This window comes from Castor canadensis, chromosome 5 (genome assembly GCF_047511655.1).
Source record: "Castor canadensis chromosome 5, mCasCan1.hap1v2, whole genome shotgun sequence".
In the NCBI taxonomy this organism is placed as follows: domain Eukaryota; kingdom Metazoa; phylum Chordata; class Mammalia; order Rodentia; family Castoridae; genus Castor; species Castor canadensis.
The window spans coordinates 177,513,741-177,535,269 of record NC_133390.1 but is presented as its reverse complement, the minus strand read 5'-3'; the positions used below and the strand labels follow the sequence as shown (position 1 = coordinate 177,535,269).

General features: G+C 40.0%; 1 protein-coding gene across 1 annotated transcript in view; it reads right to left on the bottom strand.

The window, feature by feature from the left end:
• Positions 1-3,029: 3,029 nt before the first annotated feature.
• Positions 3,030-21,529, bottom strand: part of Rab22a (RAB22A, member RAS oncogene family) — a 45,813-nt gene continuing 27,313 nt past the window's right edge. Inside the window, exons 3-7 of the mRNA XM_020170054.2 lie at positions 21,434-21,515; positions 13,328-13,399; positions 13,137-13,243; positions 12,433-12,542; positions 3,030-7,543 (exon numbers count right to left, since the gene is read on the bottom strand). Of these exons, the coding sequence (XP_020025643.1) occupies positions 7,446-7,543; positions 12,433-12,542; positions 13,137-13,243; positions 13,328-13,399; positions 21,434-21,515 (469 nt within the window). The 3' untranslated portion in view covers positions 3,030-7,445. The remainder of the gene's footprint in view (positions 7,544-12,432; positions 12,543-13,136; positions 13,244-13,327; positions 13,400-21,433; positions 21,516-21,529) is intronic.

Below are 21,529 nucleotides of genomic sequence, written 5' to 3'. Positions count from 1 at the left end.
AAAAGTCACATGTGGTAAGCTCTTATTATCCCTCCTTGGTAAAGACGAAGGAAACCCAACACACAGAGGTTAGAGACTTTGATGAGGGCCACATAGCCTGGAAAGGGCTAAGGTGAGGCTCAAACTCAAGCCTGTCAGTCCCCAACCCCCTCTGCTCTCTGGTTTCCTTTCAGCACAACTGCAGCCATCTCTGTGAGTGAGAAAACAAGGAGAAACCTGGAATGCAAGGGGCCAGACCTCTGCAGGCCACGAACAGCATGGCAGGAATCTGGAATTAAAGTTGACAGTGAGATGGAAATGTTGCTGTACTGATGAAAACCCTAACACAGTGGAAGAAGAATAAACCTTTTCTTCCAGAAACCAAGGTTCCTCCTGGAGCTGCCCCTTCTTACAGGACAATGGCATTCCCTCTAAGTGCCCACATAGCTTTGCAGCCCCATTCCTCATTTTAATATGGAAGCACTCCAAGAGGTGAGTGTGAGATAAAAAAGGGAGTAGGCTAGGGTAGCTGGATCCACCAAAAGAAACACCTGGCTGCTCACCAGATACCACCAGCAACCTTCTGGGACTCCAGTTCCCTCACATAGTATTGAAATGACTTCAGAATATTTGGTTAAGATGAACAGTCGATGAATAATACTGTGATGAGAAGCCACTGAAAGACAAAACACGTGTTTGTAAACATAGCATTTTATTAACAAAATGTTTACACCTTTCTTACAACAAATTCTATACTGACTTAGCATGTTATACTCTATAAAAGTGTATTACAGAATAGTTAAGCTAAAACAGTACTGTTGAAAACTATGCCAAATCTACCTCCATTTGCAAACTATCTACTACCAGCATAAGTAAATAAAGAAGAATCATGTAACAAAAACCAAAAGGCCTAATGTTCTATTGTCAGCAACTACAAAGATATCATAAGGTTTACATAGACTTAGGTCCAGCCCAAGGTCAAGACTGCAAAAATAAAGTCTCCAAACGTCCGTAATAAGCTTGGCAAGCCATCATTACAGTGTCCATTACAGGTAGCCAGGCTATGTGTCATGCAGTGTGAAGCCACAGCTGTAGATCTGGGATGTCGACAGTGCTACAAAGCGGCCAAAACTGTAAGCAATTTAATTCTTTTTCATAATAGATGCTATTATAAAAAGGCACAAATATCTTACTCCTTGTATCAGGTCTTGACAAGGCATGGCATTCTTAGGAGAAATAAGAATTGCTGGTACAACAGCTTAGCTTTTTTTTTTTTTTTTTTTTTAAATGTCTAGACTCATCTCCATAGCAGTTGTTCTTGTAGACTTTTGATTTGGATTTTTACATACTTTTAACAAATGCTCTATTGTAAACTCAGTGAAGTTCTCACACTTAAGCCAACTATCTTATCAACAAGGATAAGACGTTTTGTCAATCAGTGTGTTCCCACTGTTAGACAGTGCTGCCCATTCCTTTTCTGGAACTCCTGGAGTTTTTCCACCTGTAGTGGCCTTTGAATTTCTGCCAGGACTAGAAGCAGCTTACTTCCTAGCTGGACGGAGTGGGTAAACCCTGCTGCTGCAACCCTGCAAGGCTGCACGGGGAGGCATGATAAGTATGCCAAGAAGGTGGCTGGCACAGTGTGCCTCTAAGAGAGAGAGCCCACAGAAAAGTGAGAAGAATAAGGGAAATAAGGCAAGAAGTCTGCTTCGATCACAGAGAAGGCAAGACTTAAAATTTTAAGGTCAGAGGAATGATTGATATTATGTGAGTGACTTGTAAAGTGAAATGATGGAAAGACTGAGCTGGACGAGAGCATTAAAGCTCTGACCACACAGCACAACAAATGGTTTAAAAATAGAGCCAACAATCAGTCGCTCTGACTAGCTAGCTGCCAATAATTTCCCCACCCTGAGCTGACTGGTCCATCTGAAGTCATGTGCATGACCCACATTAAGAAAAAGTTTCAGAAATTGTGCAACAACTTCAAGCACAAGGTAAGTGGAAGCAAACAAATTCAAGCACTGCTTTCAAAACTTCTCATGGTGTAAAACGAATTATTTAGGTACAAACTTAATGGAAAATTAATAATGGCCAATTGAGGTTAGGAGTAGGCCCAAGAGCAAACACCACTGTGGGCAAGGGCTCACACGGTCCAGTACGTGCAGGTGCAGCTCACTCTTCTGGTTGTGCTGTCCTGGGGAGGGGGTGGCCAGCTTTTATACAACACAACCTTACCCGTTTTGGGGCTTCCTTGACATTTTCAGTTCTGAGTAAAGATTACTGGCTCTATGTGCAAAATGCTATTTTAAAGATGATTCTTCCAATGTGTTGCATTAAACAATTGGTTTCCCTATACACTAGAAAGTTTCTGAATCAAGAAGTGGTATTAGTAAAACTGGCGTGTTTTGTTTCTGTTGCATGATTAAGGAGGGCATTAAGGTCTACAGTTTAAAACTACCAATTAAAGAAGGCTGTTAAAAACATCATTGCTGCCTTAGGACTTCCCATTAATTGGCAGACAGAACTTGGTACTTAAATTCGGGCTCGTGGAAAGTTACCCAGAATTTTTAGTGTTTTGATGAGGCATTGGGTACCATACAGGTCTAAAAATTAACAAATTAAAAATTTTTTTATTACATTTTAGACATTATGGTTTTAATCTCACAATCTACTGTTTATATATTCTAATCTTACTATCGAAAATGTTCAACATAATAAAAGGAGTAATTGGAAGGTTTGACATCTTTTTTTTAAATTAAAGTTCTGAATCCTTTTGTTTTGAAGCTAAAAATATCCTGGCATATCTGTAATTGATTATACTCTGATATTAGTTATTTCTGATGGTACAGACCATCAAATTAAACTTGATCTATGCTACTGGAAGTCCTTCTAGATTTAGAAAGTAAATCATTTTCCTATATGCTAAGAAAATCCTGAAGGATGAGCTAGGAAATATGACAATTCTTGGTTATATTCATTCACTTTTCTCATTATGTCTAATGAAACTTCATCACAACAGGTCTCTCACTTGTCATTTCCTTTGATGGAAAAAATGGAGGGTCCTGAAAAATGTAGTACCTTTCTAATATTTTTTTAGACTTTCATTTGCATATAAAACAGGACAAATGCCCTGGAATTCCATTAACATTTCTTGCAAATCAGATAATCAAATTGCCTGGTTTTCTATTACTGGAAGTCAAGACAAGCAACTCTGCTGTCAAAAGAAATTTGCAGAGGTCGTTTCTTTAAGTCCTAGGCTAAATTCCACCTGCATCTCCCTTTTTTTAAAAACAAAAAACAAAACAAAAAAAACTATACAGTTGTCTGTTTATCTCCTAAGTAATTTGTTGCATGGATGATTTTTTAAAATCATATAATACTAAAGGATATCCTAAACATCACCTTGAAGCATTAGAAGAAATTTTTTTCTGTGATGAACCAAGCTGTCACAGCTTGTTTCTTCAGAGTTTATTCCATTTTTTCCTTTAAAATATTAACTGCTAAGAGGTAGAGTATATCTTGAAGTCAAACAGTAAACAAAAATTATGCTAGTCATCCCTTTAAAACAAATTTAAATAATGAGGATTTTCAAAGGCTTACACTATCTCGCTTACCATTTCACTTAACATTCATCATAAAATCGGACGGACATTTACAGCCTAGAGAGATTAGCAAAGACAGCCAGCCTGAGAGCATGGGCTGTCATTTCCCCCAAATGTTCTAAAGCAGGCTCCTAGGATGGATCAGAGAGAAGGGATTTCTGGTTACTTTGCTCTGGAAGGAGATGATCCTCTCATTACTCATGTAAGTTTGTATGGAGACATATGTTCTAGAAATCACATACTGTGGTGCCTGTAGTTTATACTCTGAGGGCCCATGTGTGTGTTCTTCTTGTGTTCTGGAAGAATGAGTGAAGAAATGCTAAATGGAATTTATATAACCTCTTTTACAATTCTCTCTTAGAACATAAAAGATGCACACAGTAATGAACAAACGCCTTTTGGCTGGAGGCTGACATGCCAATTAGTGCAGTGTAGTCTGACTCTAACCTATTTAAACACATGCCACAAAAGAAAAACAACCCCCCCACCCCCAATTCTGGTTTGACAGTTCCAGGAAAGCCATGCAGTAGTTACCTTATGACATGTTCATTACCATAGCTCCCAGCATTTTAGAAGGCCTCCTATATCTATTTTCCTCCTTGAAACAAGAAATAGAAGACTTAAGGAGAAGTTCTGAAATTTCACGGATTTAAAAGCAAAGAGAATTACTAACGTTAAGGTCACTGGTCTACTTAAAGGAGACCAAGCCTCTAATTTAAGCCTTGTTCCTTTCAGTCCTGGGTAGGTGTCCAGGCAATCAGAGCATAATGAGAGGAGGCAGGCACTTCAAACAGCTTCATAAGCGGAGAACAAGGATGCACGCTATTTTAAAAAGAACAAGTCTTTCAGCTGCTATGCGCAGAACTTGTCCTGACTGGCTGTCAAGCAGGTGATGGAGGTTTTGCTGGGAGCCAGCAGGGCTTGCAGTAGGTACTTTTCCCCAATCACTTCTTGCAGAATCTAAGATGAAGGACACTTAATCATACTTACTTTATGTTCTTTTAATCACCAATGATAATTAATTAGTTATCAAAGAATCAGAAAACACTTATGTAAAAGGAGAGATCTAGGGGCCAATGGTTTCTAGGATTGGACACCTACGAAGAGCTTGTTTCAATTTCTCTGAAAGGAATCAATATACACTTGCAGCTAATTAATTTTTCTTTTTTGTTCAGCCCTGAAAAATTTAAAAAAATGGCCCTGTGTCATAAGGGAACCATGATGGACTATGTCTTAATTCCTTTGGTGGTTAGCCTTTTCTCTTAAGAATTAAGAAAGAAAATATGAAATTTGTATTAGACAAGTATTTACTCAGGTTAATCCAAAATGTGTTTAAAATAAAGCACTGCTTCTGACTTCATCATCCATCTTTGTATTTTAGAAACAAAGAAAATAAGGGACAGTCCATTCTATCCCCCAACCCCGCTTCATTGAGTGTGGATTCTGGATCTGAGACAGAAATCTGTTGTTAAGCATTACAAAGATACCACAAGAGAAACAGCACCCTGTCAATTTCTGGGGCAGACCAATAGAAATGAGGGAGAAGAGGACCCAGAAATGCATGAGCACAAGCTCCATGCTATTTGTTCTATTAGTAAGACCCGTAGCTATGGCCAAACAGTCTCTCCCCACCTCTGGGTGGGAGTGTGAGAATCAGCCAGGGAAACCAACTTCCAAGGGCTGAAGAGATGGCCCTGCTGGGCTAGATGCAGTAGGACACCATGTAAGACCAGAGGCATTGGGATGTGGCTCAGAACACCTTGCCTTTCCAGTGCACCAACATACCACATGCTCATCAGCATTTATTAGTGGGTTTGGTGGAAAACATGAAGGTCACTGATTTGCCTTTTGGTGAAATAAGACAGAAAAGGGCCAGGCATACATTGCCTCTTCTGTAATGAGTCAAGCAACTTTTGTTCTTATTTTGTCATGAAGACAGAGGCTCAACAGGAGGAATGCTGAGGCCCAGGGCAGTGGCCATGCCCTCGATTCGTCAGGATGTGTATAAAATCAAGTCAACATCAGGTAGGTACAAGGAGCCCAGTCCTGAGAATCACAGGTTTTTTTCTAGAAGTTTGCTAATTGAATGCTGGGTGGGAAGCAAGATGCTAGGGAGACCTAGAGTCCACATGTGTTTTTCACAAAACAGTGTTAGATTACCACTAACTGCATTTTGTCTATATGATTTCGATATAAGTAAAACAATTTCAAATGCTTCTGATATGTAAGAAGGAAAAAGGAGTTGCTCTTTACTTGATTATTTCCCTATTAAAATTTATCCATTTCAAGTGGGGGCCATAAAGAAATAATTATTTTTCAAAGTTTCGACTGTTCAGTTAAGGGATAGCTATGAAAACACAATTTAGTTTGAAATTCAAGCTGTTTCATTTCCTATTTAATCTTGTAAATTTCCTTCCCTTACAATGCTCAGGTTGGAAGGGTGCCAAATTAGACCAGGAGCAAATTCTCACCAACTTCACTTCAGTGCTTTATTTTTAGATTATATTAAAAACCTCATTAGGCTCCCTGAGGGAAAAGTGTTAACCACTAACAGAGGCAGGGGAAAATAAAGGAACCAGGAAGATAAGGTAAATTGTTAACAAGGAAAGAGCTCTTACAACAGTTGATGCAAGGTCGCTGCTAAAGCTAAAAGACACTTATTACAAAGCCCAGGCAAATGACCTGAGCTTGGAGCTTAGTGTTTCACTCCAGGCTATGGAGGACTGTCGGGCCTGTGGCACATGTTTTCATCATCTCTAGATGGGATGTGGAGGCAACGAAGGCAGAGAAACCCTGAAAGATGGAGGCAAGTCCTCTATGCCTCTCAGAACATGTGCTCCATAGTCTCCTGCAGACAGGCTGGAAAATGGGTAGGCATATACAAGACTGGGAGCAAGATTAAATGGGGTACTGAATGAACTTAGAACTTACTAATGTGTTTACATAATTTATAACCTTTAGGCAATGTTCTCATAAATACAGACTGTAACTTTACATGTGCTAAGCAACAGATACTTGTTTTCCCCACCAAAACACTTGGGTTAAATAAAGAAAATAACAGCATTTATACTACTTTCTTTCTCTCCTTCCTTCTGAAACCACTGCTGGTCATTCTAGAACAGAGGCAGTTTAATTTATTCCAGGCAGCTTCTGTACCACCATCATTTTGGTCATGAGAGCTTATTTAAAAAGGTGCCAATAATGTGTTTGATGATACGTACAAGACAGGGTCAGAAGCAAACCCAAGGTGAGCTAGGCAACCCCTACTTAGGCTGCTGACTTCCTGTGTGCATCCTAGGTTAACACACTTAACCAACATGTCGTAGAGATGGCAGCGATAGATCCTCCCCATCCATCCTACAAATAACACATTGCAGCTTCGATAATAGCCACCACCTCTCCACTTGTGCTATCCTACCACATTTTAAATGACACAACTCCCTCTAATAGTGATAACGGGAAACCAAGGAAATTATAATCTCCACAAAGACATTTTCCCCTCAAGAACAATGAAAGTGCTAATTTACCCTTTATGTTACATGAAATCCTGATTATAAAACTACTCAGCAATTTAATCCTACCATCCATACAATTAGATGTTCCTTTCTGCAAGGTCAAAAGCCAATGAATGATGTCATCCCTTTGTACACCAGAAGGTCTTGACACACTAGCAGTATGTCAGTACTGCAATACCACAGCTGTGGTCTTCAAAGTGAGAGCAGAACGGGTCAATTTCTTTGAGTCCTTTTGCATAAAGACGACTCAAGAGTGTGAGGCAGACACTAGCGGCAGGGCCTTCAGCTCCTCCTGCTAGCTTTCAAGACCACCTACTTCATCACTGGGTCGAGAGGCTGAGGCCTGTCAGCAGCAGCTTCGCTTTGGCTCCGATGGCTGTCTTCGGAGTTTGAAGCCCTTACCACAAGATGGCGGGTTGGTGTCTGAGGATGGAATTCTTCGGCCTGTACCAAGATAAGAGCAGAGGAGGGAATGTAAACTTTGACTTCCTAAATCTATTCACTTTATGATACACAAGTTTGCCGAAGCAATTTGACAGGTTTTATTAAAGTTTAACAAACACTTTACTTTGGATTAATGGAAAGAAAAGTTGGAAAGACGAATGGTATAGAAAGTTTCTGTCTACCCTTATCCAGCTTCCCCTAAAGCTAGGATCTTATATTGCTATCAGATGTTGGCCAAAATGCAGAATTCAATACTTTCACATGATCAGAACCTGCAGATTCTTTTCAGAAGTTACCAGTTTTTCCACTAATGTCCTATTTGTTTCAGGGTCAAAACAAGGATACTACACAGCATTTAGTAAATATTTTTTTTTTAATTAAAAAACTTACACATTAAAAACATTTTGTTTCGAGCAGTTAAGACATTCACACTGAAAAAGATTTAGTCAGAACATTTGTGTCCCTCTGTTGTATGGCAGTGGTCACCAGAAACCAGCATGTATAATTTGCCAGGTATACCTCCCCTCTGAAGCACAAATGGGAGTAAACAGCATTCACTGTTCTCCTCACTATTTCCATTCAATGTATCTTGGGGACTGTTTCGCTCTGCGACACTGCATCATATGGATGTGTCATAACTTAACATGCTCTACTAATGGATATCTAGTTCAGTCACCACTTTCTGATGCTGATCAATGGCATTTGTGTGTAGATAGATGAACAAGAGTGGAGAAGCTGAGCCTCACCATTCACCTCCTGGGCATCTGTCTGACACTGTACTCCCAGTGTCTATATGGCACGAATGCAAGTGCAATTTACATTTTGACAGATGCTGCCAAACTGCTCTCTGAAGAGACTATGCCACTTTATTCTCCTGCCAACAATGCATGAGAATGAACAGGTTTCACTTTACTGCTCCGTGAAGCATAATGTCAATTTCAAAAGAAACCCTAAATCACCCGTCCTTCTACCTGGCCAGTAACTCAAGGGTTGCTTCTTGTATACTGATACTCTTCCACCTCCTAACTTTAAAACCACAGACAGTGAAATCCATCAAAGCACCAGAAGCACACTGCCCACACATTTGTTTACACAACTGGTTTCCTTGAATTAGAGCCTAAGCTCTTTCAGGGAAGAGATCCACATTGGTGTTTCCAGGCTCTATCTGATACAGTAAACGGCACTGAGGCATTCTGTAAACATGGAATGAATGGACAGATACATGTTTTGACATGAACAATGCTGAGAAGGGATCTGACAACTCTCAGGTCCTGGGATGCCAGCCCTGAATCTCTGCCATTTTGGGCAGTCTGCAACCCACATGGACAGTACCTAGTACATAGTACTATACCAACTAGAAAATGTCCTCCAACTTTTCAAATGCTCTTAAGAGACTATTGTGATCAAAGCACAAATTCATTTAAAAGCCCTACTGAGCTTCTGTGCCATGCATTTCTCTCTAATTGGAAACTGAAGTAACAGGTAACTGCGAAATGTGACATACAATTCTTTTTGGAATGAGTATTTTCAGAAGAAAGAAGAGAACATCTTTATGAGCTGGGAATAAGCAAGGATTCCTTAAACACTGATTAAAAACCTTTGTGCTGATCATGAAGGAAAATGAGGAAAAACTGGATTTCATTAAGCTTAAGAATGTCAGTTCACTGAAGGATTGACTAAAAAATGAAAGCCAGAGCTGGTGGAGTGGCTCAGGTGGTAAGCGTACCTGCTTATCAAGAAGGCAGGTAGTTCAGGAAAGCAGGCCAAAGACTTAACAGTAACTTCATGAAGAGAATACTCATGGCAGAGGTATGGCTCCATGTGGTAGAGCACCTGCCTATGGAGTACAAGGGGCCCAAATGCCAGTACCCCAGACAGAGAAAGAGAGAGAGAGAGAGAGAGAATGTTCAGACATTACATAGATGTAAGTATCATGGAAGCACAGATCAATGCCTGTCCACTACAGCAGGAGAGGGCCAGGATCTCATACACCACTGGAGGTTGTCAAGTGGTACAACCACTTTGCAAATTGGCAGTAGTTACACTGAACACATGCAGATCCAATGACCCAGCAATTCTTTGCGTACAGTTTCACCACAGGATATGAGCAGAATGTTTACAATAGTACTATTTGTAATAGCTCTAAATTGGAAACAACCATCCAAATTGCCTATCCACAGCAGAGCAGATAACTATATTGTGGATATTGCCTGATTCTTCCTCTTCCAACCCTGACCTCACACACCAGCCATCTTTAACAGCTGTGCATGATGATACAAACGATCTAAGAATTAATGCAGAATAAAAGACAGGCACAAAAGGCATGTTTAAAAAAATAGAAAGTATGAGATATATGTAACCATTTTTTGAAACTATGGACATGTATTTTTTATTTTTAGCAGTTAAAACAGAATGTCTTACTGTGTTTCTTTTTTCTTTTAGGTGTTGGGGATCAAATCAAAGGCCTTTACCACTAAACCGTACCCCCAGCTACAATATTTTTTTGCTCTTTTGGTCTTTTTGATAGTATTGAGGTTTTTTAAACTCAGGGCTTTGTACTTGCTAGGCAGGTACTCTATCACTTACGCCATGATGCTGACCCTTTTTGCTCTGGCTATTTTGGAAATAGGATCTCCCCCTTTCCCTTTTAAAAAAATTAGCATATAATAGTTGTACAGGGGGATAAATTGTGGCATTTACATATGTGCTTAAAAGAATTATATTCACCCCTTCCATTTTTCTCTGTCATCTTTCCTCCCCCCTTCTTAGAACAATTTCAACAGGTTTCACTGATCTATTTTCATACATGAATACAAAATTCACCCACCATATTCACCCTCCCTCACCCTTTCCTTATGTCCCCTCCAATCTCACTGGTACCCACCCCCCCCAGACAGGACCTGTTTTAGGGTCTCCCTTTTGGACCGCAATCCTCCTGTTTAAATTTCCTGCTGTCACTGAGAGGCACAGCTCCACCACACCTAGATTTTTTTTTTGCAGTATCGGGGCTTGAACTCAGGGCCTCCACCTTTAGCCACTGCACCAGCCCTTTTGTAATGGTTTTTTTTTTTTTTGAGATAGGGTCTCATGAACTATTTGCCTGGGTTGGCTTTGAACTGAGATCCTCCTGATTTCTGCCTCCTCTAGGATTACAGGTGTGAGCCACTGGTGCCTGTCCCAATATTAGTTTTTTACATAAGAATATGTTGTGGGTGCTGGTGGCTCATGCCTATAATTCTAGCTACTTGGGAGGCTGAGATCAGAAGGACCATGGTTCATGGCCAAACCTGGGCAAATAGTTTGTGAGACTCCATCTCCAAAATAACCAGAGCAAAATGGACTGGAGATGTGGTTCAGTGGTAGAACTCCTGCTTTATAAGCATGAAGTCCTGAGTTCAAACCCTATTACACCAAAAAAAAAAAAAAAAAAATCAACAAAAAAAACCCTTTTTCACTGTTGGTACAGCTCACTACCTTCCTGTTTTTAAAAACACTTACAATTCTAATAATCTTAACACATACATGTAGATACTCAGTTAGAAATTGTTAAAAATTCCCAACTGGTATAATACCGCCTTTCCAGAATACACTTGGATACCTGCTGTTTATATCTAGGACAACAATAAACATCACGGCTTTTAACCTTGATATGAAAGAGCTTCCTGAGAGTGTCACCAGTAAGCCACTGCTACCAGATGCACCTTGAAAGTACTCTGAAAAGATATGAATCAGCGGCCAAATCTAACAATGGAAAACACTGCATAAAAAAAAATCCAGATTTCTGAATAAAATATAGTAACAAAAAAAACCAACCAACCAACCAAACAACAAAAAAAAACCAACCCATAAAAATACTTGAAAACCTCAGCAACTGGGCAGCCAGAAGCCCACACGCCAGGATGGTCCCAATTGCTGGAGCTGAGTCATACTTAGGGCTTCTCCAGGCCTGCTCCACCGGGGCAGAACCTGACTGGCCCTAATGAGTGCTGGCATTCACGCCCCTTCCTCTTCACAAAGGCCAGGAGCCCTTCCAGCTTTAGTTATCTCAGACCTCAACCAAAGGGTGGGTCTTAATGGATAAGTTGCTTATCCATTAAGTCTGTGGTGCTCAGTTAAAGTGAACACTCCCAGCCCCTAGTTCTGCAGGGTCAGCTCCGAGGAACTCAGTTCGGATCCTGCCTCCTCAGAGAAGCTTTCCCTGACCACCTGCAGGCAGTTTTCACCTCATCCTCAACCTCTTTCTTCTTATCTCTTATTATGATCTGAAATGATCCTATTTATCTGGTGTTCACTGTCTGCCTCCCTCAGCAGAATGTGTGCTCCAGGAGAGTGCAGGCTGTGTCTATCTTCTCCACGCTGAATCCTCTGAGTCTGGAACAGTTCCCAATAAATATTTTGATGAATTTGAATGAAATGAATAAACACAGATCCAATCTGTAGAGGATCCCAAAGGCATACAGCAGCCTCTCTGCCATCTACTGTCATCATATTAACACTAGAAAGGGTTGGGAAGGTGGGAAAGAGGGTTTTCTAATCGGAATTACATGTGCATTTCATTTCCCTTTATTTTGTTCATTTATTAAATGACCTTAGATTACTAATTTAGACGCATTTAAATAGAGAAGAAACCCAGCTTCCATGACCTCAATGCCCTCCGTATTATTTCTTCAGAAGGGACATCCTTCAAGAAGGGCTAACAGTCATCTGACAGCAGCTCTCCAGCAATTACATCATGATAGGAAAGCAGGTTATTCCACTATACACTTAAGTCTTATTGCACCAAGGGCAGTAGTGGAGACTAGACGATTCAAAGGAAGTGGGGATTTAACCAGGAAGGTAATTCTGTTTGAAGTTGTTCTGCAAAACCCAGGAGACACAGAGATACTCACTAATTTCTATAAAGAGTTCATTTATGTTTATTGCATTTTTCGCGCTGGTCTCTACAAAAATTGCATGAATGGAGTCAGCGTAGTCCTTAGCCTCTCTCTCCATGACTTCTCTGGAAGACAACAATTGCAAATCAGAAATTCTACCCATTAAGATCTTAATGTTATCCCCACCTACCCAGTAATTAACCAGATTTATGATGCCAAAGGATGTCCCAAATGGTTGTAGAATAAGCCCAGACATGTGGTTCTGCCCAATTACACCACCTCTGTGTTTAAACAAACAAAAGTCAATACCATTAACAATGAATGTAATGGAATGCTCAGGGAATGGCAAGGTTTTCTAGTCCCCTCCTCCCTCCCCCAGCCTGAGAGCATTTGCTTTGCTAATCTTAGATGTGGTACAGAAAAACTCAATAAAATGTGCTTTCTGTATTAAAGCCTGGGGTGGTACTGATCTCAGATAATGTCAAGTGTGATGCTACCAATGGTTAAGTAAATCACACACCTGTCTACTACATAATATAATTAGCTCCAAACGCCTTAAGTCTTAATTTTAGTTTGAAACTTCAGGACCCTAACCATGTAACAAAAAGGAAATTTTCAATGTCAGAGATAAAACGAAAACGAAATTCTTACCCTGGACATTGCTCATTAAGAAAAGGAACATATAATCAGCATGGTAATCTCTGGTTCTAATAACTCACCTGACATCGATAAGATCACACTTATTTCCCGCAATGGCAACTACAATATTAGGTGGGCCATGCTGGCGAAGCTCTTTCACCCAGTTCTTTAATGTTGAAAACGTCTCCTGCAACATGAAAGGGAGAGCAACTGGAGATCTGGGCAACTAAGAGTTCCCAAAGGCATCTAAGAAGAATGAACACAGTCTTACTTCTTTTGTGATATCATAAACGATAATAGCTGCAGCCGACCCTCGATAGTACATTGGTGCCAAGGCACGAAACTGTAGAGGGAAAATAAAGAAATTGGGAAAACTGATTAAATACGGTGCTATAAACAATCGTTTCAGCTAAAAAGGCTTTTTTAATTGAACTCAATGTTGTAATTCCCAAATTCATTTGTTCAATAGTCCTTTAAACTTTGGCTTCTCAAACTATGAGGGAGATAAAAATAAAGCTGTAAACAGTTCTTCAGAGAAGTGGCTGCACTGTGGTGTCACAGAGATCACCCTGTAATCTAGACGCTGATTGTCCTTGACATGAGGACACATTTTAAACTCACTACTTGAATGAGTATGCAGCTTGCTTTTTTGATATCTCCTTGCATGTGGCAGTGTCTAAATGCTAGGTCTCATTTCACTTCCAAGAACTTAACGCTGCATGCATGGCTTTTGCTGCCCTCCCTCATCACACACAATGGAGGGAAAAGGAGGAAAGGGAAATGAATAATTTTCATAGCAAGGGTAATTTAGTGGGCCATTTCTTTTGAGAAGTCTGAGGTGGAAAATGTTTGACTCTTTCTGAGTCAAACTTGGTTCTGGGCACATTTCAACGTGGGCATGACCCACCAAATGTGATGCCAACATTTAAAGACAAGAAGGTTACCTACACTTTACCTTTACCTAACACCCTGACTTTGAAACCTGATCTGTACTCATGTTGTGACAGCACTGTACTGCATACTGCTCTGTTTATGACAGCTTACCTGAAACATAGGCAGGAGCCATCCTCAGAGCGAGGTATGTGCTACACATACAGAATCCACATACAGAACTTTAGACTCTGTAACTTCTTATCAACGATCTTAAGTCTAAACTTTTGGCTTTTAAACTTTGCTGTTCAGAATTTTCCAAAAGAAATGGAATTATGACTGGGAGCCCGTAAGGGAGGACAGCAAGTTTCGTTTTGCACTTCTTTTGGTCTCAGGGCCTGGTGCACTGTAGGTAATCAGTAACTGGTGAATAAATGAACAACCACTGTGCACATATGGGTGATGCCAAACCACATGCCAGACCCAGGTGTCCACACACACAAACTTATTAGTCTGTGAGAAAAACACCTATCTCTGGGAGAAAGCCTGTTAACTTCCAATAAAATGCTAAGTTTTAGAGAGAAGAAAACAAAAATAAGAGTTATAAGTAAGAAAGCACTGTAGAAAAAAAAAAACTTACATCGTGAAGTGAAAAAAATTTACCTTGTTGGACTGAGTTCCATAGCATAAGAGGAAAAGTGAGACAGAAGTGTACCGGTGGAACAAAGGCTATGGTATTAGCTTCCATTTTTGATGTACTTGTGATGACACTGTCCTTTACAGAACTATTTCTTTTTCTTTGTTCAAATTTGTAAGGTAAACCCCACATTAAGAAAAGCAAAGATCATAACTGTACAATCTGATAAAATGACAATGTGTACAACCATGTAAATGCTATCCATGAAGACAAACATTTCCACCAACACACAAAATTCCCTAGAACCCCTCTTTATTATGTCCCTTTAACCTTGATAATAACTCTTATCTTCAAGTCTATTTATTGGTACAAACATAATAATGAACAACACTTTTCTTTTTCTTATACTTTGCCCTGAATATGTTTCCATTTTTTACTTCTTACCTATCTTTGTTTTCACATATAAGGTCATCCTCTTTACACAGAGCATGGCTGGGTCAGGGCCTGAGCACTTCTGCCTTTTCTGTGGATGCTTGGTTTCTTTACATTTCTTGTACTCAGTATGAGGGTGGAGGTCTACCATTTTATTTGCTTTATATTTGTTCTGCTTCTTTTAAAATTACTTGCTTCCCTTCTTTTGCATTGATTATTTTTAAGTATTCAATTTTAATATATTAATTCTTCTATTGACTTTTTACTTTCTTGTATTTTTAAATGGTTGTTCTGGTAATTACAATATACATTGTCTATAGTCAATATGGAGTTTAAAATGTATCCCTTCATATAAAACATCAGAACCATGGAAAATCAAATTCCTGCTCTCCCACCATTTTTTGCTATTCTTGTCATCTAATACTTAAAATGTACGTTTTATAAACTGTACAATCAAATGCTGTGACTTTTAAAATTAAAGCCAGTTGTCTGTCTTTAAAGAACTTGAGAGGAAAAAGAAATGGATTTTCTTATTTACCATTTTCAGGATTTATTCCTTCCCCTCTGGATGTGAGTGGTCATCTGGTGTTACTTCCCTTTAGTCTGAAAAACTTTTTGGGCCAGCTGCTGCTGAATTATATTTCTGTTTTTCTAAAAATGTCCCAATTTTGACTTCAAATTTGGAAGATATTTTTCGTAGACTGACAGTTCTGGTGGGTTTTTCTATTGTTGATGTTGGCTTTCAGCACATTAAAGACACTTCCCAGTTTCTATAGGAAGTCAGTCATCATTCCTATTGTTCTACTGAATATGATGTGTCTTTTATCTTTAGCTGCTTTTAAGATTTTCTCTAAACCTCTAGCTTTCAGCAATTTGACTATGATGTACCTAGATGTGGTTTTTGTTTTGAACTGCTTCAATTTGTGAGTTGATACCTCACCAAACTTGGGAAGAGTTCAGCCATTATTTATTGAAATATATGTATTTTTTCCTGTCCCCCTCTCTCTCCTCACGAGTCTTAATTACATGTTATGTTAGACTGAATTTCTCCCTATTGTACTGAGACTGTTCAAAACTTTCTTTTCTAATTTGTTACATCTGGTGCACTTTTTATCTTAGATACTGTGGCTTTCAGTTTTAGCATTTGATTCATTGTTTGTGTCCATTCTGTGTGAGATTTCCCATCTATAGTTAAGTAGTTAAGCTTATGACTATTTTTCTTTAAGTCTTTGAATATATTTAAAATGTGTGCTTTAATTCTGTACCTGCAAATTCTGATAACGGGGGCATTTTGGGGTTTGCTTCTACTCACTGGGTCCTCTTTTCCTGTTTCTTCTACAGGAAGAATTCTGCTTGTACACTGGGTAGTATGAATGACACACAGTAGACTGCTATCTTCTCTGAAGAGTGTTAAAAGTACTGACTAATCATCCTAAGACTGTTCTGCACATTGTTAGGATGGGTCTGCTTGGGATTTTCCTTAGTCCCAGGACTTGATCTCCATCATGAAGTCTCAATGGAATGTTCAAAGTGTTTACCAATTCCCTCTAACATAGTAGGACTGGATTCAACCCCAAACTCTACCTCTGCTCTGAAGGTCAGCAGCTGAAATCTCTGTACCATCTTGTCACCATTGTGGCTGTTGGTTTCTATTGGGTTTTGAAATGTCTAGCCTGGCATTCATAATTTTGGAGTCAATGAAAGACTTGAGGGGAATTTATCAACAGATTTTGGGGCTTCCTTTCTTGTTAAATCCATCTTTTCTGGGGTTTGCTTCCTTTTTCCCAGCTACTCTAGCAGGCCCAAGCTCTGTTCTCAAATACTACAAACTGAAGACAGGCTTTCTGCTTGAGTCTTAACTACCTTATGCTCCATGAACTGAGGAGTGTCAACTGGAAGAAAGCTATCAAGCTGCACCAAATATTGCTCCCTTTTCAGTCCCTGACTGTATTTGGTTGCTCTACAGTACCTTCAAACAGTCATTTTTCAAGTTTTGTCCAGAGTTTATATATAATTGTTGCCTGTTATTGGATATTTTGAGCCAATAACAGAAGTGTTATTGACATTAAAACTCTTTCCATATGCTTTTGGCATAAAGAAGATGAATGCATACAGAGACTCAAAAGATGTCAGTACATTTGTGCTCCAAATGTGGCTGTAGATCAGGGGACAGCAAACTTTTTCTGGCCTAGGACAGGTAGTAAATAGTTTCAGCTTTGTGGGCCACATGATTTCTGTTGCAACTACTCATATCTACTATGGTAAAGTGAAAGCATCTAGATAAAACGTGAACAAATAAGTGTAGTTATGCTCCAATAAAACTTTATTTACAAAAAAGAGACAGTAGGTTGGTTATGGCCTACAGGCCACAGTCTGCTGACACCAGCTTTAGATGACCCTAAACCTCAATACTTGTTCCTGATTTTAAACCTGAGAACATTTCTGCACAAGGCTGCTCTGACAATAAATGAGAGTTTACTGTCATGGTCTTCTGGCCTCTGTGGAAACATTCACCAAGGGAAACCACAGAAAAGGTGGGGACGTAAATCTTCAGGTTTAGATGCAGTATCTCTTAGACTTGGTCATAAAGCTTGGCAAGCATTTGACATGTTTTTCTACACTTATAGTATATTTATGATATGTATTTAGGGTGCTAATTCATCTCAATACTAGTGCAGGAGTATTATTGGCCAGAAAAGGTGACAAAACGAATTCACTCAGGACCAAAAATAATAGGGAGAAAAAGAACTCACAAAGACTCTGTCTTGTGAAAATAAGAAGGTTCATTTTACCTGGCAGTTGAAAAAACTAGCATCTAATTTTTTAGATGAACAATTAATCAAAGTTAATAGATAACTTGGCTATGAACATCCTGATAAAACTATATGCTAGCACAATACAATATCCTTCATTTCACATTTGACTTTCATACTCCTATCATAAAAATGATCATTTTTACAAAAATATTTGCAGGCTCGAGTCAAGTTTTCCTGGAGTCTTTCCTGACCCTTTGACGCTATCTTCTGAACACTGACATTGGCATTTCAATCACTATTTTTCTCTTCATTTAACAAGATCCCTACAGTCAAGGGCTTCACAGAACCTTTGAAAAATTCCTCAAAGTCACTTTCACTGACTTAGTGAAATCACTTTGCAATCAGCTGTAAGATAACCCATGTGTCAAAACTGTGTGACATCAGATGCTAGGACCAAAAAAGGGTTTTCATTTTATAACAACTTTCAGTTCCATTATGAACCTCATCACTACAGAGAACTAAATAATAAACATAGAAGCACCAGACAATTGTAACTAGAGGCGTGTACTACACACATAGTGAAAGTAGGTAGCGCGTCTGTCCTCATCTGTGCCTGACATATGTTTACTGGTATTACCACTATGTGCCAAAGGCTGAGAGCAGAGACATGAAAATAGTCCCTTCCCCAAGGAGCTCACAGTTTAACAGAAGGCAGACAAGTAGGAAAACAGGTGATGATCTCAGAGACGAGGGTAATCAAGGACAATCCAGGATACAAGGTGTCCCTTTGCTTCTTAATCCAACCAATAATTGAACATTAGCTTTACATCAGGAACTATGCTAGGGAATGGGGCTACAGCAGTAAACAAGACACTGTGGTCCCAGCTCTCAGTTTATAGTCTGGTAGAAGAGACTCTCAATGAAGGTAAACAGATGGACATCTAGTTATAACTTGTAATGAGTGTCTTGAGGAAAACAAATACAGGCAATGACAGAGAAGGGGTATAGGGAAAACTCCCAAGTGAGACATTTAACCTGAGACCAAGATCTGGTAAGGAGCATGTGAGTGGAGGAAAGACAAGAGTTCCAGTGAGAGGTACCAACACATGTGGAGGTCTGCTGGCAATAGTGCTGGAATACCTGAGTGGAGACCAGTGGGCTGGCAATCAGCTAGGAGGCAGACTGGGTTGGAAGGACGCTGAGGACAGAAGTGGAACAGGGCATGTGGGCGCTGCAGGCCTTTTAGAATGTGGTTAGAGGAGAGCAGTGAGTAGTCACTGAAGGATGTTAGCAGGGTCTATGAATGCTTCCAAAAGACTCTGGGTCTTACGAGCAGAAGTGACATGAGTTGGAGTTGCGTAGAGAGAAAGCAGGAAAGCAGGCTGTAGGAATACTTAACTAAGAGTGAAAGGTAGCTAACAATACAGTGCTGGTAATGAAAGTAGAGAACTGAACATACCTGAAATACACTCAGACAACGGAGCTGTCAGGACACCCAGTCAGAGCAATGTGGAGGGCACAAGGGGAGGGAAGAATACAAGATACCTCTAGATTTGGGTCTGAGCATCATGGGTATATGGCAATGCAGTTACTCATCCAAGAATGCATGGCTGGTTAGAAAGCTCCTTCTCTTTCAGAGATATCGGAGGTAGGTTCTGAAGGCTGAATAATTTTCCAGACAAAAGGTGGGAGGAAGGGTAAGAAGGTATTAAATTGTATGGGAACACTGAAGAAATACAGACAGTTTCTTACTAGATGGCAGATGGACAGAAGGTGGTGAAAATGGAGTGTCTAGCTGTGGTTGGTACATTCAGGGTCTTTAAGGCCTTGTCTATACAACCAGGCAGCCCTTGAAGCAGAATGGCTTACAAATGCAGAGGATGCGATCCTCCTGCATTTCAGTCAATCTGTGACGAGTTGTCAGATGTCTATTCTCTTAAGCCCTGTGATACGGCAATCTTAGACCTGTGCTCTTGCCCAGGAACAACTGGCTGGAGGCAGTGCTCCCTAGGTGGGGATGCTCTTCTGCCTCCCCAGTGCAGGGCCTCCTGGTCAGGGTCCCTCCCCTAGTCTGGTGCCCGTTAGCATTTCCTGCCCAGCTCTGGGCTGGATGATGGTGCTTCAGGTAGAGAAGAGGCATGGTTACATCTCATAGTAACTATTCCTGCTGAAGAACCAATTAGAAGTAAGCAAACAGGAAGGAACAAACCAGCTACTTACACACTTTCACAGGTTCCTGCAACAACATAAGCAGAAAGGGAGAGGCATATTGCTCTGGGGTGTTTGACTCTTCATGTTCCAGAAAAAAGAGAAGTAATACATCACGTGCATCACAGGACAGGCTCTGATATAAAACATAATGGGGTCTGTATTCCAGCATGATTCTTTATGAAGGCTTTGCTGCACCATCAAATATATGTGAGGGGTAACTTGGGATTCAGAGTAAGGGCACGTATGTTACTAGTATGAAAAGTTCCACCTAGGACAGATCCCAGGGCTATGTATAGATATATGCAGGACTGTGGTAAGCAAAACTTTTGCAGAACGGAAGAGTGATGTTAGCAAAGGTCTAGCTGTCCTAGATGCTCCGTGATACACGCACAACACAAACACAGGAGAAAGAATGGGGAATGGAAGACCATAAGCAGACATTATCTCAGATGAATAACTGAATGGGAGCATGACATCCAGTGTTAAAAATGGAAGAAGCCAACCAGAGCAAACTTAAGACATTAAAGCTGTACAAATGTGTGATGTCCACATCTAGGACACCAGTAATGGCTCATTTTGTTTTTTCCATTTGTCTGTGATGATTCTTGTCAGATTTTATACCATACACAGTATCTATGTTGTCTTAGATAAGACTATGATGACAGATTATTTTTTCTGATTACTTCTGGTATACTTTTAAGAGCTTAAGACAGCACTGTACATCCATCAGATGTTCTGTTTTGATAGTACTATTTGAAAACAAAATTAAACGGCAGCTGAATAATGGGGTAGTTGCCACAGGTACTTTGGCAGGCAATCTGGACATGGTACTCAGAGGGGAGATGAGGCAGCAGGCATGTGGTCTGCTCCCTTCACAGCCCCTCCAGATTTGGGTGGGCATTCTCAAGTCCCATTGGACTCTGCTGCTGCAGGCAACCCCATTGTGGTTCAGGCTCTGCCTTAGGCAGATAACCACTGTGGTCAATTTTATCATCAGGCATTTATTAAGTGTCTATTGCAAGGCACTGTGTTAGCTCATCCATTTCACTTAAATCTCAAACTTTATATGCTGTAAAGTCCCTCTTTAGCTTTTAAAAGGAGGCTATAAATGAGTTGTGCTTAACTCTCCCTTTCTACCACTAATTCTTTTACATCTTTACAAGAGGATGGAGCTCCAAATTACACACAATGCTTGAGCAGGATTTTATCAGGCCTGTTAGTCAGCATTTACTTTAAGACACTAAAAAGTATAAAAATGCCCTCAGTGCCCATTATCACTTTCTCCATCAGTGGACTTTGTGGCTCTAATTGAAAAGAAAAAGGCTGGCCTACGTAAATGGAAATAAATGTGTCTCTGGCGCATAGGAGAGAAGTGAGTAACGTGAAATGACAGGGACATTGACAGTTTAGTTGGAATTTTAATTTGTTTTGGGCCTCAGAAAAACACATAGTAAATTAAGGAGTGACTTACTCGTTCTTGTCCAGCTGTATCCCAGATTAGGAATTTATGTAGCTCATTTTGGTACTGGACAGTCTTGGTCATAAAAGATGCCCTACAAAGAGAGAC